The following is a 23,306-nucleotide window of genomic DNA, read 5'->3' as shown; positions in this document are numbered from 1 at the left end:
GACATGAACAAAAAGCCCATCAAGTTAGAGAATAGCCTGGAACTTTAGTTGAATACTGTGATGGACTGTACGCTTGTATTTACACTATTATAATCTTTTCACAAAGTATGCCTTCTGACGTATCATTTGAAAACTCATAATCTGATGGTCGTTATTGTCCTGGCAAAATATGTGTGGTAACATTGTATGTAAAGTTATCAGATTCCACTGTATGATGGTACTAAAACATTTTCCAAGTCTGGGGAGTGGTAAAACCAGTTCCTCAGAACAAAGGTCAAGCTAACGCATCAGTCAGGTATAAACAAAGTCAATGGGCCATTACCTGATAAGTGGCTATTCGTTGGCAGGAAAAAGGTCATGGGCAGAAAATGTACATTTTAGCAAAGGTTCCTGTGTACACAGTTTTCCCGGCACCATGCTCCCAGGTAGAAATACTTCTCAAGTGGAGGACAGGACGATAAAAAAGAAGGGGGCAGACACCCCACAGGACCGCACCCAACCTCCTCTCTCATTCTCTGTCCATCAATTCAGTGCACTAGAAGGAAAAAAGGAAACAGTCATTACACAGAAGAAGGGGTCCTGGCCTTAGGAGTTTGGTCAGTAAGACTGTTGAGAACATGTGGTAAGAATAACTTTGCTTTGAATTTAACATAGTTTGTTAAATTAGGAACTATTTGCATTTTAATTTTCTTCTAACCATTTCTGACTTTTATGCCTTATTCCTTGTATTCACTTAAAATCTATCTCTTTGTAGTTAATAAACTTGTTTTATTGTTTTATCTAAACTAGTGTGTTTGAATTGAAATGTTTGGGAAACTCCACTTGAGATAACAAGATTTGTGCATATCATTTCTGTTAATAGAATGATGGACTATCTATAAACCTGTATTGTCCAGAGAAGGACTGGGCAGTAGAAGACATACATTTCCGGGGAAAATCTGGGACTGGGAGTATGCTGGCATCACCCTGCAGCATAATTCAGGCTGGTAAAAGCCTAGGTGTGACTGGCAGGCTGCAAGTGCACACAGATATAGCTGGGAGTAACTTACATGCTGGAGGCTGTTTGTGAGCAGTCCCGATGGGAAGCTACAGTCGCAAAGCAGTGTAAAGGGCACACCAGGCAGGCGTGGAACAGCTACTCACCAGTCTAGATTGTACTCTGGGTATGTCACAAATGCCATTTACAGGAAAGAATTTTTTCCTTGATTTCTGACTCCTTTTCAATTATGGTCACAATTACAAAAATAAGAACAATGACTCAAAACTGCACCAAAACTTTAGGCCTCTGTGGGCTGACATATGGTTCAGTGATGCAGGAAATCAAGAATAAGGCTGCCATTTTCTCACTGCATTTTGACTATCAAGTGAAATGTTTGACTATCAGAACCAAGAGTTAATTGTTATGCTAAAACTTACTCCTGGTACAGCTTCCTCACATATCATCAAGAGTTTCCACAACTCTAGTAAGGAGTTTATGTTATATCACAGGTTGACTGGTATAAAGCTAGTATTGAAACTATTGTACTTTGTATTCTTGACAGGTTATGAGCTTCATGGTATTGAAAAAATTCCAGAAGGACCAGGGCTTATAGTTTATTACCATGGAGCCATTCCTTTAGACTACTGCTTCTTTATCAGTAATCTTTATATACAGACGGGAAGACTTTGTTACTCAGCAGTTGATCGCTTCTTTGCTAAGTTACCAGGTAAAGTATTTTTATTGTAAATAAGAGAGTTAGTAATATTTTGAATTCTGATATATTAATTCATACCATTTTAGAGATACATACATTATTACAAATATTGAGACATAAACAAAATGCTTTCCAGGTATGCACTACAGAAAATAGTATAATTTCAAGCATTTGAGAAACTCTCTGTGGTCTTTTGAATTTCATTATAGCTAAAGGTTTCTAGATTTCAAAAAACTTTGCATGTAGGTTTAACATAAAAATGAACTATGTTCTTTCTGTTCTCTTTTTATTGGTATGATTGACTGTTATAAATTGGAAGAATGCAACATTTAACGAGTTTTATTATTAGCTCTTTTAGAGCCAATCCTAAAATATAAACTATTCTAACAAACTTATTTTCTCAGTGTGGTAAATTGCACCATTGTTCTTAAATAGAAATCCTATGTCATTGTTAAGGTTGTCATTAGGAACCAGTAACTTGCATTACACAAGCACATTTGGACTCGGAAGGCAAAATCTATCCTTGATGTAATTCCATTGAAGTTAATGAAGTTGTACCAAGGGTGAATTTTGCCTATAGTCTTTGTATGTAGTCTTCCAGCACATTTTCTTTCATAATTTTGTTTTCCTGGCTTCTTCCAATTGATGTTCTGAAAATGAAGATTGGTTACTTGTAACTGAGATTCTTCAAGATGGACTCTGCATATTCACAGTCATGGGATGTGTGATAAATAGGGTAATCTCCTGAAATATCCTGGATGAACTTTACTGAATCAAGTTTTAAAATCTTTGGAACCTATTGTATTAAATGAATTGTTTATGTATCCTCACGGGGCAGGGATTGCATGTATTTCCATGGCAAGGGTAAATATAGCTCCCGCCGAGAACTAAGAACAATATGGGGTGATTAGTCAAAGTCACACAGGTTCCAAAATCTCTAGAGAAGCACCAGCTACTGGCAAGGTTTGCCTAAACTAGTTCAGACTGGATTCGTCAGGGACCAAGAGACAAAGGAAGGGATTTTGGTTAAATGGTCTGGTGGTAAACTGATTCAGGGCCTTCTTTCTGATCCAACAGTCGGACAGGATCTGTGGTCCACGGAAGGTCCCAATCCTTAGGGAAGGTTGGAAGGACTTTGGCCTACTTAGGCCCCAAAAGTCTGAGTTCCTGTTCTGAGCAAAGGGTGTTATGAATTTGAAACCATAGGAAAACTCGTGTGGGGTTTGAAGGATTGCTGCTGCCAGAGCCCTTATTGGATTTGGAGTGATCTCTAGTAAGCTTATTAGCACGCATGTAGGTCTTTGTGTTGTTTTTACTGTGTTTTCTCTGTATTGCTTTTGTGTTAAGACTAAAACAGCCTTGTTTAAAAAGAGATGTTTGGTAGATTAATAGTGGTAATTACACTGTTAACCATCTCTGAAGAGAAGGCAAAACAAGCCTGCTTAGGCAGCCTGTGTTTTGTCAGGGGTGGTTCAGCCCTGGAAATACCCTGGTCAGAAAGGAGAGAGATGCATGTCTCCACCCAGTGCTCAATCCAAAGGCAATGGCTGGGGAGCCAGAAGCTCGAGAGTGGGTGCCCTTGCTGGACCACTGAGAGGATGTACAGGTGCCCTGAACTGTGACATATATGATGGCTGTGTGTGTGATCTGTATCAGTGTGAATTGCAGTGAAAGTAAGTACCCTAGAAAGGAGAAGTACAGAGAAAAGTCTCAATCTTTTCGGGAAAGTTTTGTGAAAAGAGACAGGGGAAGATGAATTATGAACAGCTGAGGAGACCTTGGCTGGTTGAGGTGTGCACAGAAAGGCAGCTCAGCATTGAGGACCTGATGAAAACACAGTTAGTAGGTTTGCTGTATTCTAATGAACAGAAGAGGAATAATGGTCCAGGGTCTGCAGGGAACTTCCAGCCCACTGGCAGAGGGTACAGCCGGCAGGGTAAATCTTGGAGCCAGCTCCTTGGAGGGAAGCAGGTAAGTGGCTGGCAGAGACACTACCTCTTTTCTATGTAGTCTGAGTGCATCACTGCAACTGGGATCAGAGACGGATCTACAAATAGATCAGGAGAATCTGCAGCTGGAAAGGGACAAACTGCATCTGGAAATGCAGCAGCTAGCAGACCGGGAACAAGAGAGAGAAGATCAGGAGAAACAGCATAAGTACAAGAGAGAAGAAAAGGAGAAGTAGTACCAGCATGAGGAGAGAAAGAAAGACAAACTGCTTCCAAGTCCTTATCCAGTAGGTCGGGGCGGGCAAACTTTTTGGCCTGAGGGCCACATCGGGTTTTCGAAATTGCATGGAAGGCCGGTTAGGGGAGGCTGTGCCTCCCCAAACAGCCAGGTGTGGCATAGTCCCCCCGGGAGTCCTGCCCCATTCACCCCCCCTGTCCCCGACTGCCCCCCGTTGTCCCATCCAACCCCCCCTCACATTCCTGATTGCCCCCCCGGGACTCCTGCCCCCATTCAACCCCCCCGTTCCCCGCCCTCTGACCACCCTGCCTCCTGACCACCACCCCGAACTCCACTGCCCTCTATCCAACTCCCCCATCCCCTTACCACAGTGCCTGGAGCACCGGTGACTGGTGGTGCTACAGCCACACCTCCCAGAGCACCAGGACAGGCAGCCGCGCCGCCCTGCTGGAGCCAGCCACACCACCGCACAGCACGGAGCACCGGGTCAGGCTGTGGCTCTGCAACTGCACTGCTGGCCAGAGCATTGCACTGGTGGTGCAGTGAGCTGAGGCTGCGGGGGAGGGGGAGCAGCAGGGGAGGGGCTAGCGTCCCGGGCCAGGAGCTCAGGGGCCGGGCAGGCGGGTCCCGCGGATCGTAATTTTCCCACTTCTGCAGTAGGTAGAACTAGTCCTCAGGTACTTGTTCTGGTAGGTGGTATAGACTCCAAATTACTTCCTCATTTTAGGGAAGGGGATGATATAGATGTGTTTCCAAATGCTTTGGAAAGGGGTTGTGAATTGATAGGTCTCAAAATATAATTGTTATCGGGGATTGTCATTGAGTGGATGTATTTCCAGTGGGGTCCCAGAGGGATCAGTTCTTGGTCCTATACTATTTAACATGTTTATCAGTGACCTGGGAGAAAACATAAAATCATCCGTGATAAAGTTTGCAGATGACACAAATTGGGGGAGTAGTAAATAATGAAGAGGACAGGCCACTGGTTGAGAGCAATGAGGACCACTTCATAAACTGGGCAGAAGCAAACAATATGTGTTTTAATACAGCTAAATGTAAATTTATACCTCTAGGAACAAAGAACATCGGCTGTACTGACAGGATGGGATACTCCATCCTGGAAAGCAGTGACTCTGAAAAAGATTTGGGGGTCATGGTGGATCATCTGCTGAACATGACCTCCCAGGGTGATGCTCTGGCCAAAAGGACTAATGTGATCCTTGGATGAATAAGCGGGAATGTCGAGTAGGAATAGAGAGGCTATTTTACCTCTGTATTTGGCACTGCTGTTACTGCTGCTGGAGTACTGTGTCCAGTTCTGGTGCTCACAATTCAAGAAGGATGTTGATAAATTGGAGAGGGTTCAGAGAAGAGCCACAAGAATGGTTAAAGGATTAGACAACATGCCTTATAGTGAGAGACTCACAGCTCAATCTATTTAACTTAACAAAGAGAAGGTTATAGTCAATAAGTACCTAGATTGGGAACAAATATTTAATATTGAGCTCTTCAGTCTAGCAGAGAGGAGTATAATACGATCCAATAGCTGGAAGATGAAACTAGACAAATTCACACTGGAGATAAGGTGTACATTTTTAACAATGAAGATAATTAACCATTAGAGAAATTTACCAAGTGTTGCGATGGAGTTTCCATCACTGACAATTTTCATATCAAGATTGGGTGTTTTTCTATAATATATCCTCTAGGAATTATTTTGGAGAAATTTAGTGGTCTGTGACAGCTTGCAACCTCCCTCTTCCCCCCAAGGGGTCCCGACCCCCAGTTTGACAACCCCTGCTCTAGCAATTATTTTGGGGAAGTTATTGGCCTGGATTTGAATGTCTTGTATCTGAATATGTTCCTTCTCTTCAGACAAAGTGTTTGCTGTCACAGAAGGCAATTGAGGGTGATAATTACTTCCATAGTCAGGTCTGAGAATCTCCGATTCAGAAAAGGTAGTTGTAGTGAGGGGGGCGTGGCTTCCCTCTGAGACTGATGGGGATAAACCACTCTTCATCCCATGGTGGGCAGAGCCAGGTAAGCCACACCCACCCCGCAGGAAGCAGAGGGACAGTACAGGAACCTTAAAAGGTGGGTCCTGCAGCTCAGTTGCACAAGAGCTGGAAAAGGAAGTAGACGTTGCTTTCCTGCTGCCGAGCCCTATGCCTGAGATGGAGCTCTGCTGTGCTTAGGACCCAGAGGACGTACCAGGACTACTGACAGACCAGGACGCGGTGGAGCTATTGGGACTGCCGTTGGCTGTGTACCCAGGGAAGATACAGGAATCCCAGGAGATAGAGGTACATGCCAAAGGGGTAGTAGGAAGTAGCAGAGGGATACCAGATGATAATCCAGTTTTGTTGGCAGAATTCAGGTCAGTGTGTTTCAGACGGATCCCCGCTGACCCAGTGGCAGAACCATCCGCCATTGTTAGGACCCTGGGCTAGGACCTGGTGGAGTAGGGTAGGCCTGGGTCCACCTACCCCATGCGGCTGCCTCACCCTGGGGTGGCCATCTACCCACTTTAGGCCAAGAGGCCAGTGTTTTCTACCTATCCTCCTGAGCCTGAGGGTAGGCAATAGACTACTTAGTGCTCTTCCCTGCCCAGAGGGTCAGAGCCTTATAGACTGCTTCTTGCTCTGCCCTGCCCAGAGGGCCAGAGCTCTGAGACTGCTTCTTGCTCTGCCCCATCCCGAGGGCTAGAGCCCTGATACTGCTAATTCCCCATTGAGCTTTGCCTTTATAGATAAGTGGTAGTGTGGGGTGCGTGGCATCCCTCCAAGACTGATGGGAGCGATGGTCTACAGTAGTTATAGACATCCTTTATGTGGTCTCTTGAGTTACAAGTAATATGTGTAATATGGAGCCAACCAATAGGGTCAAAACAGTCAGTGCCATTCTGGCCAGGATTCAGTCACTGGATCTGATTAATACCCTTGACCATAATGCTGAAAGGATTTAGGGTTCTGATATTTCTTGAAGGGCAGTCGAGAAGGGCATGATGGTATCTGCTGATAGCTATTCCGATCTTGTATCCGATGGTGAGCATAGAGGTGACTGTGGTGGACCTCGTAGAACTGATCATAGAAATAATACATTCAGAGACTTGAAAGGTGTCTTGAGGGGCAGAACCAGTGGTGAAAATAGCCATTCCTCTCTTCTCTTCTTATCCTCTGAAGGTAAAGAAGGGACCATTGGAGAAGAGCTCCTCTTATTTGCTGTTGATCTTTTGCTGGATCCAAGACTGATGAGGACTCAAGCAGGATGGAGCTGAGCCATTACTGTGGGATAATGAGTAGGGAGGTGGATTCAGAATGTTGCACAAGAGCAGTTCTCACTGGCTGGGGTTGCACTCCCTAAATCGCAGGTTTAAGAGCCAAAAGTATTAGGTACCTGGTTATGCACTGTTTCTGAATGGTTTCATACCTGTGTCTTAGCTCTGCTCACAGAACTTGTATGTGCCATAGATAAAGTTCTCATTCTCGAAATGGCTCTGCTAGCAGAGGCCATTTCCAAAGCACATTTATCTCATCTTGATGCAGATCCACAGACTTGGAGACCTTCTTAGCCACATCCTTCCCTTTCTTTGAAGGTAGCACAGCAGAGGCTGCTGGAGTTGAAGGTACAATCAGAATGGATGGAGGTCCATAAGGTTTCTATTTATCCTGACCCAGAGGATGTTCTCTGCCTATCCCCTGTATCTGATGTCTTTTCAGCTTCTGTGTTAGCTGGCTCTCCTTCTTAGCTCTTGGAGTACACATGATAGAGATTGAGCACTTCGATGAAGGGCATCCCTAGGGTGACCAGACAGCAAGTGTGAAAAATCGGGACGGGGGGATAGGGGGTAATAGGAGTCTATATAAGAAAAAGACCCAAAAATCGGGACTGTCCCTATAAAATCGGGACATCTGGTCACCCTAGGCATCCCTTTCCAAAGTAAGTAAGGCATCCAGAATATGCATCTGATGTGGAAAACACCTCCAGACAGGAGACATGTTTGAATCCAGGTTTCCTCTTCAGAGCCACCATTTGAATTATTTATTAAAATTCTTACTTTAAAACTAAACTGCCCTAACTGACTACACTATAAATTAACTCCTATCCTTAGCTCCACCTGAAGAACTATGTGAGGGGTTTTAGCATCTGTATCAAATGTCCGGAGAGGCAGCTGTGGATCACCATGCCCCTTTTATAGCCTGGCCCCTAGACTGTTCCGGAACCAGGGAAAGGAAGGGATACGTGAGCTCTCCAATGGGCACTGCTAGTTATTATGGCTGGAACTCTGCCACACTTGGAAAGTGCAAGTACATTTCTATGCTACCGTGGGTTGAAGCTGTAACCGCTAATATCTGAGTATTTATACTGGATTTATTACTGATGACTATGACATCTCCAGTTTTATCAGATATGTAATATGTAGAGTATCAGAGGGGTAGCCGTGTTAGTCTGAATCTGTAAAAAGCGACAGAGGGTCCTGTGGCACCTTTAAGACTAGCAGAAGTATTGGGAGCATAAGCTTTCGTGGGTAAGAACCTCACTTCTTCAGATGCAAGTAATGGAAATCTCCAGAGGCAGGTATAAATCAGTATGGAGATAACGAGATTAGTTATCTCCATACTGATTTATACCTGCCTCTGGAGATTTCCATTACTTGCATCTGAAGAAGTGAGGTTCTTACCCACGAAAGCTTATGCTCCCAATACTTCTGCTAGTCTTAAAGGTGCCACAGGACCCTCTGTCGTAATATGTAGACGCACTTAAAAAATCCTGAAGGGGTGGGTGGGCGTGTGTGTGTTGGAGAGTTTTTGATTGGGTTTTATTTACAGTATGTGTAAGTAATAATTATGTAATGAGGTCTAATGTACCATATTGATCTCTACTGGTTATATTTATTGCAGGAATAGAACTACTTTTTAACCTGTTCCCTGCAGTACATAGTGGAAGAGACGAAAGTGTTGAAATTCTGAAGAAAGGCAACTTATTGGGTGTCTCACCAGGTGGAAGTCGAGAAGCATTCTTTAGTGATGAAAACTACAACCTCCTGTGGGGTAATCGCAAAGGCTTTGCTCAAGTGGCTATAGATGCAAAAGTGGTGAGTGGTTTCTTGTGTGTGTATATAAATATGTTTAACGCACTGATCATTGTGTGTTACATGCCCGTCTCTGCGCCCAAGCCACAAAAAATGAGTCTATTACAGCTGCTAGCTACAGAGACTAGCTCTTTAACTGAAGCTTTCAATACTCATGCTTTTCACTCTGGAAGGAGGCGAGCAGCAGGCCAGGGGGTGAGGAGGCGAGCGCCGGACCAGGGGTGGAGGAGGCGAGTGGCGGACTGGGTGCTGAGCAAGGAGAGGGCCAAGCCTGGAGTCGAGTAGGAGTGGGGCCCGGGGTGGAGTGTGTGTGGGGCTGAGGGTAGAAGAGGCAGGATAGGCAGCTAGCATTCCCCAGGGGAGACTTCAGCCACCACCCATGATTTTGCTGTGGTGCTGGGAATACCTTTACAAGACCTGAATAAGAGCTCTATGTAGCTCAAAAGCTTCTCTCTCTCACCAACAGAAGCTGGTCCAATGAAAGATATTACCTAGGGTTACCATCCGTCCGGGTTTCCCCGGACATGCCTGGCTTTTTTAGCTTTAAATGGCCGTCCGGGGGGGGATTTCTAATAAGATAGAAATGTCCGGGATTTCCCCCTTTCCCTCATGCAGAATGTGGTCTGGCTGATTGGACGGCTGTGCCTGATTGAAAGCAGCTCGCAGCCACTGGGGCCTCTAGCAGCCAGAGTCCCTCCCCCGCTCCCTCCTCCCCTGCAGAGCAGTGCCTTATTTGTTTGGCTGCACTTGGAGCCCGCAGCTCCCCCTCGGCCTGGTGGCAGGGGATAGGCAAGGGACAGGGAACGGGGGGTTAGATTGGTCGGGGGTTCTGGGGGGGGGCTGTCAGGAGAAGGGGGTGTAGAGAGCGGTTGGGGCAGGCAAGGGACAGGGAACAGGAAGACTTAGATAGGGGGTGGGGTCCTGGGGGCAGTTAGGGTGTGGGGGGACAGGTAGGAAGTAGGGGGATTCTGAGGGGGCGGGAAGTGGGAGGGGGCGGGGCTAGGGCGGCACCCCGTGTCCTCTTTTTTGATTGTTGAAATATGGTAACCCTATATTACCTCACCCTCCTTGTCTCCCCAATGGAATAAAACAGTTTTTGTTAATCTTCCCTTAGGTCTGGTCTACACTACAGACTTACATTAGTATAACTGTGTTGCTCAGGGGTGTGAAAAATCCATCGTAACTGCCAGTGTAGACAGTGCTTTGTCAGCAGGAGAGCCTCTCCCGTAGATGTAGCTACTGCCTCTTGGGCAGGTGAATTAACTACACTGTCTCCCATCAGCGTAGAGTGTCTTTATTTAAGCGCTATCATGGTACAGCTGGCTTCACCAATGCAGCATTTCAATTGTTGACTTGTCCTTAGATCTTTACCCACCTGTCAAAGGTATTTTGTGATAGGGGTCTTTAATTGGGTCCTTGAACTAAAGATAGCTTAACTATTTTAAAAAAGAAGTAGGGAAATATGAAAAAAAAAAATACCTAAAAGCTAGCACTGAACTGCAATTAATGATGTTATAGTGCAAGCTACATTCTAGAGAGAGATTATAATTTTACTCAAATAGTCTGTATTCATGCTCTAGAACAGAGTTTATGTATACATACCATAAGAGCGAGTGTGTGTGTCTGTGTATAAAAATATGATGAATAAAGTTTGTATTGACAATATTGTATGAAAGCATGCCTTTCTGTGGGCTGTTGTAGAAGCAGTAGAGATCTCCAATTTTGAGAATTCTTGTTTTTCCATCTCAAAAATGTAAAGGGTTAGAACTAACACATATTTTTAGTGGAAGGGACTAAAATAATAATGTCTTAAAGGCCCACTTTTAATTAATTTCTCATTTTATAAATTATCAGATTGGGTTTTCTGAGTCTTCAAGTCAATCTTTAGTCACAATTACATGCTGTAAATTTGGGAGTTCTTCATACAAAGCAAACAGGTTGAATCCTTGCTTTAAGTGGAAAACTGAGTAGATGTCCTATTGTCTGTGTCTCCATAATATAGATTCTATCATACCCCTCCCTATAAGACTGTTGTCCCTGAAATTACTGCCACATAAGTAGTGCAGTGTGATAGGCGACTTAGAAAATATAATTTGGCATTACCTGAAAATACAGAATTATTGACAGAAAATTATTAATGATACCAAAAACATTAATGGACTGAGAAATGGTAAGTTCTCCCTGCAGGAGGCACGTTTAGGAATAAACAATAGCAACTTAAATGGAAAATCTCAAAACTTTTCTTAAAAGTTTTGGCCCAGATCTTGGGCTGTATCTGATCTGTGCTCAGTGCATCTCAACATGGGAGGTGCAAAAGTAGATTTGTCATCTTTGCACTCTCCTGACCCTGGGGCTACTGGGCCTCAGTGTTGGTGACACTTAGAGGACGCTCTATTTTAAGTAGGCTGCCCTTGGCCTGAAGGGACCATAATGGCAACCATGGATCTCCAGGGTGTAGACACCCCCTAGTCATGCTTCCTTTTCCCCAGCTACTCCTCCTTCCCCATGCTGGGAGTTGGAGAAGAAGGTGTAATGAGAGCTGCTCTGATGTCTCTGGGTCACTTCATAGGCAGAAGAACTCCACATGTGGCTGGTTAAGCCAGCTTTAGGAAGAACTGGTGCAAAAGAGGATTGGGCCTGTTCTTTCTAGCAGGCAAATATACTATAGTAAGAACATGGAAGTTATGAATCTCTCCCCACTTTCTAGTGTCTGGTTATGCAGCATAGGACATGTGATGGAAATGGAAGCAAAGTTCTATACCATGCCATGTACATGGTTGGCACTCGATCTAGAATGACAATAATGAAGACACTGTCACAACATAAGGTTGGTATCATTAGGAATAGGGTGACCAGCCAGCAAATGTGAAAAATCAGGACTGGGTGGGTGGGGGGGGGGGTAATAGGAGCCTATATAAGAAAAAGACCCAAAAAATCGGGCATGTCTCTATCAAATTGGGACATCTGGTCACCCTATTTAGGAAGAACCTCTGCTGTGACGTGATGTGACCTATACTAGCTCAATATGTGCATCAGAGGGACAATCTGTATCATATTTGAGGGGAAATAAGTTTCTGAGAAATTACAGTTTCTTAAAACTATTTAGTATTAAAGGCATTAGAAAGGAAACATTCAGTTACGCATGATCATCCTTTCTTGTCCCCTTCCCCAAGATTTGCAGGTGTTTCATAGTAAAAGTGGGACTCTTACATTGCATAGTCTGTTTTCTATAGGACTTTTGCAAGATTTTGTTACCAAAATAATATATGTCTGGATGATTATTAATTATTATTATTATTTTGTCTAACTCATTAGTACTCTGACTTCTTAGGCACTGAAAAAAACTGCTGAACAAACTCATGAAACTGATAATTCTGATATCTGTGGAATTATTTTTTCTGCTTCTAAATGTTACCCTGTCAGTGTTGTTTTGGTGTTCATCGTGATAACAGCAACATGTGAGGAAGGTTCTAAGAAATCTCAGAAAATGGAGCCTCACCTGGTACATAACTAGCTGTAGTTTTTCCTGACAAACATGCGACTCCTTTTGAGTTTCTAGTCGTGGTAACTTAGCAGTTTCATTTTGATTTAATAGGATGGTAAAGTGGACTATAACTACATGACATAGATGCAGAATGCCTCTCTACAGAGATGATGAAATATTTAAAACAAAAACTGAGGCTGAACTTAGTCTTACCACTTCTTTTTCCTCATTTCTTAGCCCATCATCCCTTTGTTTACACAGAATATTCGGGAAGGATATAGGACATTTGGAAAAATAGGTATGATTTACTTTATATGCATCTTTTCAAATTCTTGGAGGTTTCTTTTATTTATATTTTCAAAATCAACTGTTTCTGGGAAATACTAGTCTTGTGAATTTCTTTTGAATCTTTTTTTCTCTTTTAACTCTAGTAACTGTTTCTTTGTCATGTAAACTGAAGTGCACATGGGTTATCTAATCTGAATATGCATTTATGGTACTAAGCATTAATTGTTCTCTACATGGTGACCCATTTAACCTGATAATGAATAGGCAGGAGGTAATGTACGAGTAGATAATTATTTTCAAGAATATGTGGCCTGCATATTGTTTGACCTATTTTATGTAGCCTTTCATCAAACACCCATATCATTTAAAATGTTTTAATTGCAGTCCAGACACCATTGTGATTCAGGGACACTGCTGACTTCTAAGGTTCACTCTCAAAATGTAAACCTCCCCTCCCCTTTTTCTAATTCACAGGGTTTTTCAGGTGGTTCTATGAACGTTCTCGAGTGCTACTCATTCCTGGATATGGAGGGTTCCCAGTCAAACTTCGCACATATGTTGGAGATCCCATTCCATATGATCCAAATATAACAGCTACGGAACTAGTTGAAAAGGTAAGTTGGCTCTTGGTATCTTGATTATAATACTTGTCATTTTATTTTGATCTGAGTGAAAATACTACTTAGGTTCCAATATCAGACCCCAGTCCAAACACATCTATAGTCATCTGAGCTGTGCCAGTCCTGAAAGACTAATGGGTCTGAATGACCCAGGAGAGACTCATCAAGTTAGCAGGAAGTTCTTCTCGGAGATCCAAAGGGGAGAGGAGAAAAGGATCTACTGCTGCAAACTGTGGAACACAGTTGGAATTAGAGAGCTAACACAAACTTCCTATCTCTAACCACCTGCTCTTATTCCTATTAGACTCCTCACCTATGCTCTGCCACATACAGTTCCTCATCTCCAATAGGAACAGCACTACTGTGTGGTCAGGGATAGGTAGACACCCTCAGCAGAGTGGTTTTATTTTTGTGATGATGTTAATATAAAAAATGCCTGGCAATGCTTTGGGGCATGAGAAGGGGCATAGTTAATATGTGATTTATTTTTTTGGTTGCAAGTGATTAAATTTGGAGGTCAGATACAGTTCCCTCACTGCACTTTCTTGACTAGTAGCTCATTCAGGAAGTCGTTTAGGGCAAACATTAAGCACGACCTCCTCAGCAATACTATAGGAATTTTTAATGGTCCATGGCTGCCAAGTCTCTTCTTTAACAGCTTAGACAATGAGTGTAGAAATCTGAAAAGAACAGTGCTCCTGTATTCTTCCCTCCCAGACTTTGCCTCTTCCAGCCCCCACCTCCGCCCAAATTATAATCAATACAATAGGGAAGAAAATACTTACCCTGTTGGGTTGTTTGGAATCTGGAAACTATGTGGTAACTGTATTAATGAAAGGAGGAAGTGTAGAATAGCTATATAGGCATTCCACAGCCATCATAGCTTCCCTATAGCCTACACCTCAAACCACAGATTACCTTGCAAAGGTTTTGTCTGCTTAGCTTCATCAGAGGCAGGTCCTTATCCACAAGGCATAAGAGGTGTTGTTTCAGGATGTTTTGCATCATAGCTCCTTGCCCTCAGGCAGCTTCTGTAAGCTTTTTCTGCAGGGGCTAGAAGGACTGTACAATTATTGCCTCTTTCCTCTTGGTTTTTTTTTTAATCCTTTTCTATTTTGTGATATCTCTTGATTCTATAGTGATAAGTGAAGCATAAATGCTTACATGGTTAGAAGACGGTTGAGGAACTGCACAAAGCAGTTTCTAAAACTGACTTCCTGAAGGAGCAAAATACCTTTTCTGCTCCCAGGTTCCACTCATTTGGATCTGGGAATACAGGAGCAGTTAGATTCCCCCACCAGCATAAACATGATTTCAGACACTTACAAGTTCAGAGAAGCATTTGTTTTCCCTTAGATTCAGATCATCAACGTCCTGTCTCTCCTTCCCCCTCACCACCACCACAGAGGGGAAGGGCATCCTTAGTGTACAATGGGTAAAGCCAGGGACAAGGGGGAAAAAAAAAAAAAAACCCAAACATTTTGCCCTTTTAAAAATTTCCAAATAAAAAAATCATCTAATCATCACCTTGTTCTATCCTGTAAGATAGATGCAGAGGCCAAAGAGAAGTCCACAAAGGAAAGGGTGACTTCTTTTCAGAGGAACAAGGGGAAAGGGTAGAAGCCTTACTCAGGCAAAATGACAAGTTAGCCCCTGGAATTTAGGAGGTTTCCATGTTCTCCTATATTTGCTTGGTAAAGGGGCACTCCTGCAGAAAGCTGAAGCAGCAGGGTTTCAGTGGTCTGTATCTGAGGGCATAATTTGACCTGGAAAATCTTTCAGTAATGAAGATGCCCGAGAAAGGGACAGAGCTTGACTCTAAATCCAGGAGTTTGCAGACATGACTGTTAGTGAAACGTCATGCCATTTGTGAGGTGCAATTACTATTTATCCCAGATTAAGTTGTCCTGTGAATTTAAGTTGCTGATGAATAGCTGACAGTGCTATTTGATAAATATCACTTTGAACACACAAGATCATGCAGGCTCCTATTATTTGTAATACTTTAACTTTGAGCAGAGGCAGGGGAATATCTTAAAGGTTCTCTGAAGAGCAAAGGCAACTATTTGTTTTGCCCTCTACTGATCCCTCCTGACTTGGAGGAATTACCTCATCATTTTTTCCCAAAGACATCTTTCTGTGGCTGTTAAGTTTATTTTGCAATAGAAATGACAATTTTCTATAGTCTTCACATCCCTGTCTTTGGTATTGGAACTGACTAGTGATGTCTCACAAGGCTATATCCTAAACTGAACTCTTCAAACACAATCCCTATTTATGTTTAAGAAAAAAAAAATCTAGCCTTTGTTTGATTTATGGGGGAGAGGAACACAGAGAACAACAATTTGTGGGTAGTCTTGGACTATTTGGAGGGAAACAGATTTAGCTCAGGATATCACTTAAGGCTGCAATACTAATTTAATCTTCCAGTGATTTTATTAAAGTTCTCCTGTAAAGAATGGAAAAGTCTATTTCTAACAAAAAAAAAAATACATGGAAATAAAATCCCTGAGGCTGGTTTATTTACTTATCCTAAAGGAGCAATGTGTCAGGATAATGCTCTGTTCCCATCCTCTGCTGCCCCAGAAACTGGTTACACCCACTTTCTTTGAGTTCAGTCTGTATTTTATTACAAACCCTTCTCCCAACACCAGTACAGTGCAACATCAGTTTTTAATTCCTACAGTTTTTAGTCCCTCTTTACCAGGACCCTAGGAAATGAGCTCTCCCTGTTTTGGGAGCTGTTTCTGTCTGGCTCAGTCTTCCCCTCTTGTAACACTTCCTTCCTTGGTTTATCAGGTTAGCCAACTGAGGCCTAATTAGTTCCTTGCCTCCCCAGCATAGCTTTCTGATTAGCTACTTGCTCAATCAGCCATCACTGGGAAACTAATTCAGGCTACAGTGATCAGAATGCTGACCCACCTGTCAGGCCTCAGCGCTCTGTCACAAGAAACTAATAGCAGAAAGGTCTCACATTGCAGGTCATCTTGAAATATGTAAACTCAGAGGCAATTTCTCTTGATTTTCCATTTTAAAAAAAAAATTAAGAAAATATATTAATACAACATGAAATTAAAGACCCAAAAATCAGGAAAAGGTTAATGTTTTCACAGTGATTTCAGGAGATCTTCCAAGAGATGAAAGTGAATTAGATGCCAGTTCCCATTGACTTGCATTGACTGCCCTTTGTGCATTTTGAAAGTCCGCCCCTGATCCTATACTATTATTATAGTCAATCCTACTCTTCGGCCTCCTAAACAGTAAATACCTCGCAGAGCCCTTCAAACCGTGTAACAGGGAACCACATCCAGTCACTTTTTCCCTTGTATGGACACATACAAAATAGGGACAAGGTATTGGACCAACCTCTGCTGGTGAAAGAGAAACTTTTGAGCTACACCCAGCTCTTTTTCAGGTCTGGGAAAGGTACTCAGGGTGTCACTGCCTAATAGAAGGTGGAGCAGATTGTTAAGCATAAGAAGTTAACGTATGTTGCAAGAGACTGTTCAAGATGCGGTGGACAATTACCACATCTGCAGTCTTAGGACAAAGGAGAATTAGTGGATCATAGATTGTGGGAATGAGACATAAAACCAGCATCTCTATTAAGTCCACCATTTTTAGTGTCTAGCAAGGTTGTCAATTTAAGCTCCCAGTCTCGTCTTTTGAAGATGGTATGCAGGTTTTTCTTTGATTACAAGGACAGAGAGGTCAGATATGGAGTTGATCATTTCAGGAAAAAAGTGTTTGCCCATGGGTGATGGAGTGTTTTTATCTATTATTGGGACCAATGCAGTCACAACAACACTACATACAAGATATATAGTTATATATCTGCAAATGATAAATGTTATGAGACAGATCCTCAGCTGGCATGAATTGGCTGAGGTTCTGGCCTTACTGGAGCCCTGTGAGGATTAATGCTACTATCAGAAATGTTTTTCATTTCCTGACTCCCATCCATTTAAATAGTTTAGAAAATCTTGGCCAATATATGTGCCTCTGTGACAATGCGGTTCTGGCGGAACCCAACTGAGAGCGCCAACTCAGGACAAATTGCTAAAACAGGGCAGTTACAGCCAAAGGCTGGGGTTTTTCCACCTCTAAGGCAAACCAAACCAGCCAGACTAGGAGGACTTCGGTCTCATCCCACTGGCTAACCGCAAGTCTAACAAGCAATCTCCTTAGACACTCCAGTTTCCCAGTATTACCACCAGTGCCACACGTTATGGGGACAAATGGTTATGAAAACCAATACCCCAGTAAAAGAACAAGGTTCTCCTGATCCCAAAGGACCAAGCCCCAGACCCAGGTCAATATAGAAGTCAGATCTTACCCACAAATCACGCTGCTGCCAATCCTTTAGAATCTAAAATCTAAAGGTTTATTCATAAAAGGAAAAAGATAGAGATGAGAGTTAAAATTGGTTAAATGGAATCAATTACATACAGTAATAGCAAAGTTCTTGGTTCAGGCTTGCAGCAGCGATGGAATAAACTGCAGGTTCAAATCAAGTCTCTGGAATACATCCCCAGCTGGGATGGGTCCTCAGTCCTTTGTTCAGAGCTTCAGTTTGTAGCAAAGTTCCCCAGAGGTAAGAAGCAGGATTGAAGACAAGATGGAGATGAGGCATCAGCCTTATATAGTCTTTTCCAGGTGTAAGAACACCTCTTTGTTCTTACTGTGGAAAATTACAGCAAAATGGAGTCTGGAGTCACATGGGCCAGTCCCTGCATACTTTGAGTTACAAGGCGTATCTGCTTTCTCTCAATGGGTCCATTGTATAGCTGATGGTCCTTAATGGGCCATCAAGCAGGCTAGGCAGAGCTAATCTCAGCTTGTCTGGGATGTCACCCAGAAGCATAGCATAAGTTTGCCATACAGACAGTATAGAGCCAATATTCATAACTTCAACTACAAAACTGATACATACATATAGACAGCATAATCATAACCAGTAAACCATAACCTTGTCCTAGACACCCCATTTGACCCCCTTTATACAAGATTTGCATGCCACTACAGGACCTTGGTTGCAACAATGATCTATACGGTCCCAGTTTATGTCAATAACGTCACAGCCTAATCTTAGGCTCACTAATCCATAGTTAGGTGCCTAAATAGTCTGATTTTTTCCACTAGTGTTGAGCACCCAAGAGCTCCCATTGACTTCTTTAACTAAAAGATTATTTTGATGCTGAGGAGAAACTAGTATCAGTTTGGGTGGAATAAGTGGGCCCAGAGACCAGGAGGTGTTAACATGATTATTGTTCTACAATATGAACCATTTTAAACAAGCAATAGAGAGTCCTGTGGCACCTTTTAAGACTAACAGATGTATTGGAGTATAAGCTTTTGTGGGTGAATGCCCACTTCATCATTCACCCACGAAAGCTTATGCTCCAATACATCTGTTAATCTTAAAAGGTGCCACAGGACTCTGTTGCTTTTTACAGCTCCAGACTAACACGGCTACCCCTCTGATTTTAAACAAGGTTTGGGGTCTTGAGTACAGAGACCTTAGGCTGCTTAGTTATTGTGGCAAACACGAGAAAACTCATGGCAAAGGCTGAAATGTATTGACTGAGATACATGTAAGGAAAAGAATCAAAATAAGGCAAAAAGCATTGAAATTAAGTGATTATGCAAAACAAATAATTCCTTTTTCAGAGATAGAGGATATGGGTTAGAGTCTCTTGCTCTGTCAAGCAGCCCATCTTGGTGAGGAAGAGTTAGTTTTGCTGTTCAATTTTGAGTCCTGCTTGTGACAAAAACAGACAGAGGAGAAGAGATGGAATAGTAAAAGTTGGCAGAAATAGGGTTTTTGTTGATGTACTCAGGATACAAAGAGGCTAGTCAGCGATATCATCCGATTTGGTCTGTTCAGGTCCCTTACCTCTGCCAGTTCTTCCCTGACTGGCAGAGCTGGATGGACTATCTCACCTTGTTATGTTGGGTCCATGTGGTGCTTTTGGTCTCTGGATTAGGCAGAAAGCTGAGACAGACAGAGAGAGAGAGGGGACAGTAGATGGTGAGGGACAGAAAGAGACACGAGAGAGGAGGATATTGTTGGACCTCATATGAAGTTGGGGTCCTTGCTGGGGCAATGGTGAGGGTTAGGCACAGGGCTGTCCTTAGGATTTATGGTGCCCTATGCAGTATTATTAAACTGGTGCCTCTTGGCCCGACGGCAGCCCAGGGGGGGAGGGATAAGGCAGTAAAGGATACTGAAGGGAGACAGGGATGGACAGAAAGGACAGGAAGACTTTGGAAGCCAGTTTTTTGTACTATAGTAATTAAAATTAAAGTGTGTATTTTAGATAAGAGTGGTCCTTTGAAGGATTTATTTAAAAAACTATGTCTGAAGATCCAAGCATTTAAGGCTGAAGATGAATACTCAGATAGTGAATCTAGTGTGTAAGGATTTTTAGAGATATCATTTTATCATCTTCAGCAACACACTAATTAAATATTTTTTTAAACTAAGGTCCCATAGACTAACTTGTTCTGAGTAAATATTACAGTAATACACAACTGTTTTTGTCAGTAAATTCAGAAACTGACAGTATATACCTGGGAATTGGCAAATGCCTGTTAAATGGCTTCATTACAAATTACCACTTGAATGACTCTAACAGTTTCAGTGTTGTGCTAATAGGTCTGGCAGGCCGGAAGACTTTCACTTTTAAGTTACGAGATCCCCTCTGGAGTAAGAGGCACCAGGCTGCAGCAGCCAACTGTGGAAGCCTGCAGGAAGGATCAGAACAGGGATAGGAAGAGGTGGGAGGGTGGACACTAAGACCCAGAGGTGCCCCAAATTTTTGGTTACGCAGCCACGTATGCCTAAGGACAGCCCTGGTTAGGCATCCCCACTGGTGTGCTAAGGTCCATGTGTCACAATGAAAATCCCCGAGCAGCAGCAGCGCTAATGTTTTTTCTTTTCCCTCACAAAGTCTCTAAAAGGACCCCAAAAGGGGGTGATGGGCAGAATAGCCCATCCTTTCTTTATTTTGTCCACCAGTTAGGATTAATTTCTGAAGTACCAATTTTGGTCCATTGATTTCAAGTCCCATACTCCTCTTGTTTACCAGACATGATATTAAGTACCATCCTTGGGTGTTATCAGTAGATCCTCTCTGTTTAATTCAGTCTCCTTTTTCCTTCTTTTCTTAAATAATGTTCTATAGCAAGTGACTGTGACAATTATAAACTTTTACCCACTTTTGACACATTAAGCTCATAATCAGAGAAGGCCCTCTGGGCCCTGATCATTACAACAGAGCAAGGGAAAGGGTCGAGGCTGAATATTTATCCAATTTTAGTCTGAGCAAAATTACAGTAGATGAGATTTAACATGCCTAAAAAAAAAAAAAAAGTTTTACATTCCAATCCTCCCTGTAACAGTGCAAAGACTCACCAGTGCAGCACCTCCTTCTGGTTGGGAATTAGCTCTTCCAGCCCAGAGTACCCGCTGCAGGCTGGTGTCTCACCTGCCGCTGGCCCCCCGTGTTCCTCCCAGACCCCGGTGACCCTTAACCTTGGGGTGCTGCCCCTGGCAGTGCCCTCACATTCTGGGTCTCTCCACCCAGGGAAACCCCCCCACCCTGTCTTAGTGGCTACTGCCAGCCACCATCTAGCCCCCGCTCACTGGGGCAGACTGCAGTCTGTAAACCACTCATTGCCAAGGGGGTAGGGCACCTATTCCCAGGCTACACTTCTGTAACCCCAGTACTTTTCCCGGCTTTTAGCAAGGCCTGCAGGTTCTCCAGGCTGGAGCTTCCCAGCGTCTCTAGTCTTTTCCCATCCCTGGTCCTCCTCAGCTCTCCGACAGCCAGGTCCTTCTCTCTCTACAGCTAGAGAGAGTTCCACAGCCTCCGGCCCTCAGCCATCTTGTAGGGCCAGCTGTGGCCTGAGTGGGGGCATGGCCTCAGCTGTGGTTGCTTCCCCCAATCAGCTTAGGCTTGCTGCTTAGGAGTGGGGCAACTGCCCCGCTACACCCTCACCCCCTCAAAATCCCCAGCCCTTGGGGAAGTGGTGACTCTTGGCCTGGGCTCCCCGAAGCTGGCTTTCCAAGGCTGCCCGCTTCCTTTCTGAAGCCTCCCAGTTTCTGGCCATCTTCTGAGTGTTGGCCTCCGCCTTCTGGTGGGCCTGCTCCGCGGCTTCGAGCTGCGCCCTCAGGCCCGTGTCTCCCAGACCCTCCACCCTCAGGGTCTGGGTCCATTTGGGGTCCTGTCCCACGACCACCTGAGTCCCGGCCTCTTACTGGGCCCATTTGCTCTGGGTTTCCGTACCAGTGACTGGCTCTTTAGTATCCTTGGGAAAATTAGAAGAGAATGATGGCTGAAGTGGTGATTCTTGAAATATAAAAGGTTTCCCCCTCTTTCTTTCTCTTAACAGACAAAGATTGCCATTGAAACGCTAAGAGACAGACACCAAAAACTACCAGGAAGTATACTAAGAGCTCTGTTGGAACGATTTGATAAACATCAGAAAGAAGACTAGTATATTTAAATATATATGTTGTAACTTGTGGGAAGAAAAACTGTAGTTTTCTTAAAAGTATAAGAGACTGCAAACTACATGTATCAAGCATTCAATCATATCACTGCCTTAAACTCTCTCTCTCATGTGGTCTGGCAACTTCAATCCAAATAATAAAAGAAAAGGAAATTAAGAAGTTCATTATACGTAGAGAAATTGATTAGAGATTCTTAAACCACATGATAGACATTCTGACATAAGAGTTAGAGCTCAGGTAACATTAGGAGCACATTGTGGGAAGTCGATTATAGAGGGAGTCGACATTAGAAAACTTGTATTTGGTCTGTTTCCAATTGTTGATAGGAGAATACTGCGCATGTACAGACCAGATGAGAGAGAGAGAGAGATACACACTCACACTCTGGGTGTAACACACTTGTAACTATATTTTAATATTTAATAAAGGTGCACATAAATGTAAAAAAGGTAAAGTTATGACTTATCAATATTGCCTTTGCATTAATGTTGAGTGTTTTCCCTTAGTTGTTTTCCTTTGAACAAAGCCTTTGTTTAATTTTAAAACATTGCAATTGAATTAATAATTGAGAAAAATATATGTACATATATTTATATCTGAGGTCCTTATGAGCTCTGCAAAAAAAAATGGTACTCTGGTTAAATAGTGTGATACCACTGTGACACTGCACCCCATATTCATCATAGTGGTATGATTGTGATACGATACGTCGTGAGATTTATATGGAAAAGTTATGATTTGCTGAATGATTATCCTACTTGTGTGCATGTATCATTCTGTATCTGAAGTTATGAATATTGACTATGTATCTGAGTAACACCCACAACTAGCTTTTCAGGTACAACAATGAAGACGCTATACAGCTATAATGTTTCAGCCAGCCTATGAGTAATGGCTGCTATGACTCAGCAAGGTGTTTTTGTTTATTTGCTAGGTCATCTGTTTTGATCTGTTTGCTCTCACTTATAATCACTTAAAATCTCTTTCGGTAGTTGATAAACTGGTTTTATGCTCTGTCTTAACCAGTGTGTTTTGAGTGAAGTGTCTGGGAGAATCTCAGCTCTGAACAAAGGCTGTTGCATATCTTTCCCCCATAGGGGGGAAGCAACTATATTATTGAGCTTACATTGTACAAATCCCTGTGCAGTGCAAGATGGTATAATTCTGGGTTTATACTCCAGCTAGGGTGCAAGGCTGAATACGGCCCCTGCCTAAGAAGACTGCATTACGCACTGAATGTGTGGGAGCCGACCCGCTCTTACCTGCTGTCATGGGCAGTGGGTGAAGCTGTTGCTTGGGGAGGCTAGCTTCCCAGTCCACCTGTGGCCTTGCCCATACTCCACCCCTGCTCTGCCCCAGGCCCCGCCCTCTCTCCACTGTCTCCCTCCTCTTTCCTCCCCCTCCATGATCACCCCTTTCAAGC

The 23,306-nt window shown here is 43.2% G+C and overlaps 1 protein-coding gene across 1 annotated transcript; it reads left to right on the top strand.

Moving 5' to 3' along the window:
- Window positions 1-415: 415 nt before the first annotated feature.
- On the top strand, window positions 416-22,645 carry LOC117871819 (transmembrane protein 68-like). Its single transcript, XM_034759576.1, has 6 exons — window positions 416-425; window positions 1,542-1,706; window positions 8,783-8,976; window positions 12,695-12,755; window positions 13,220-13,359; window positions 21,763-22,645. Exons 1-6 carry the CDS (start codon window positions 416-418, stop codon window positions 21,865-21,867), a joined length of 675 nt encoding a protein of 224 aa, XP_034615467.1. The 3' UTR covers window positions 21,868-22,645.
- The last annotated feature ends 661 nt before the right edge of the window (window positions 22,646-23,306 follow it).

Source organism: Trachemys scripta, chromosome 2 (assembly GCF_013100865.1).
Source record: "Trachemys scripta elegans isolate TJP31775 chromosome 2, CAS_Tse_1.0, whole genome shotgun sequence".
Taxonomy (NCBI): Eukaryota; Metazoa; Chordata; order Testudines; family Emydidae; genus Trachemys; species Trachemys scripta.
Note: the sequence above shows the minus strand (reverse complement) of the source record. Positions and strands in the feature narration are given on the sequence as shown.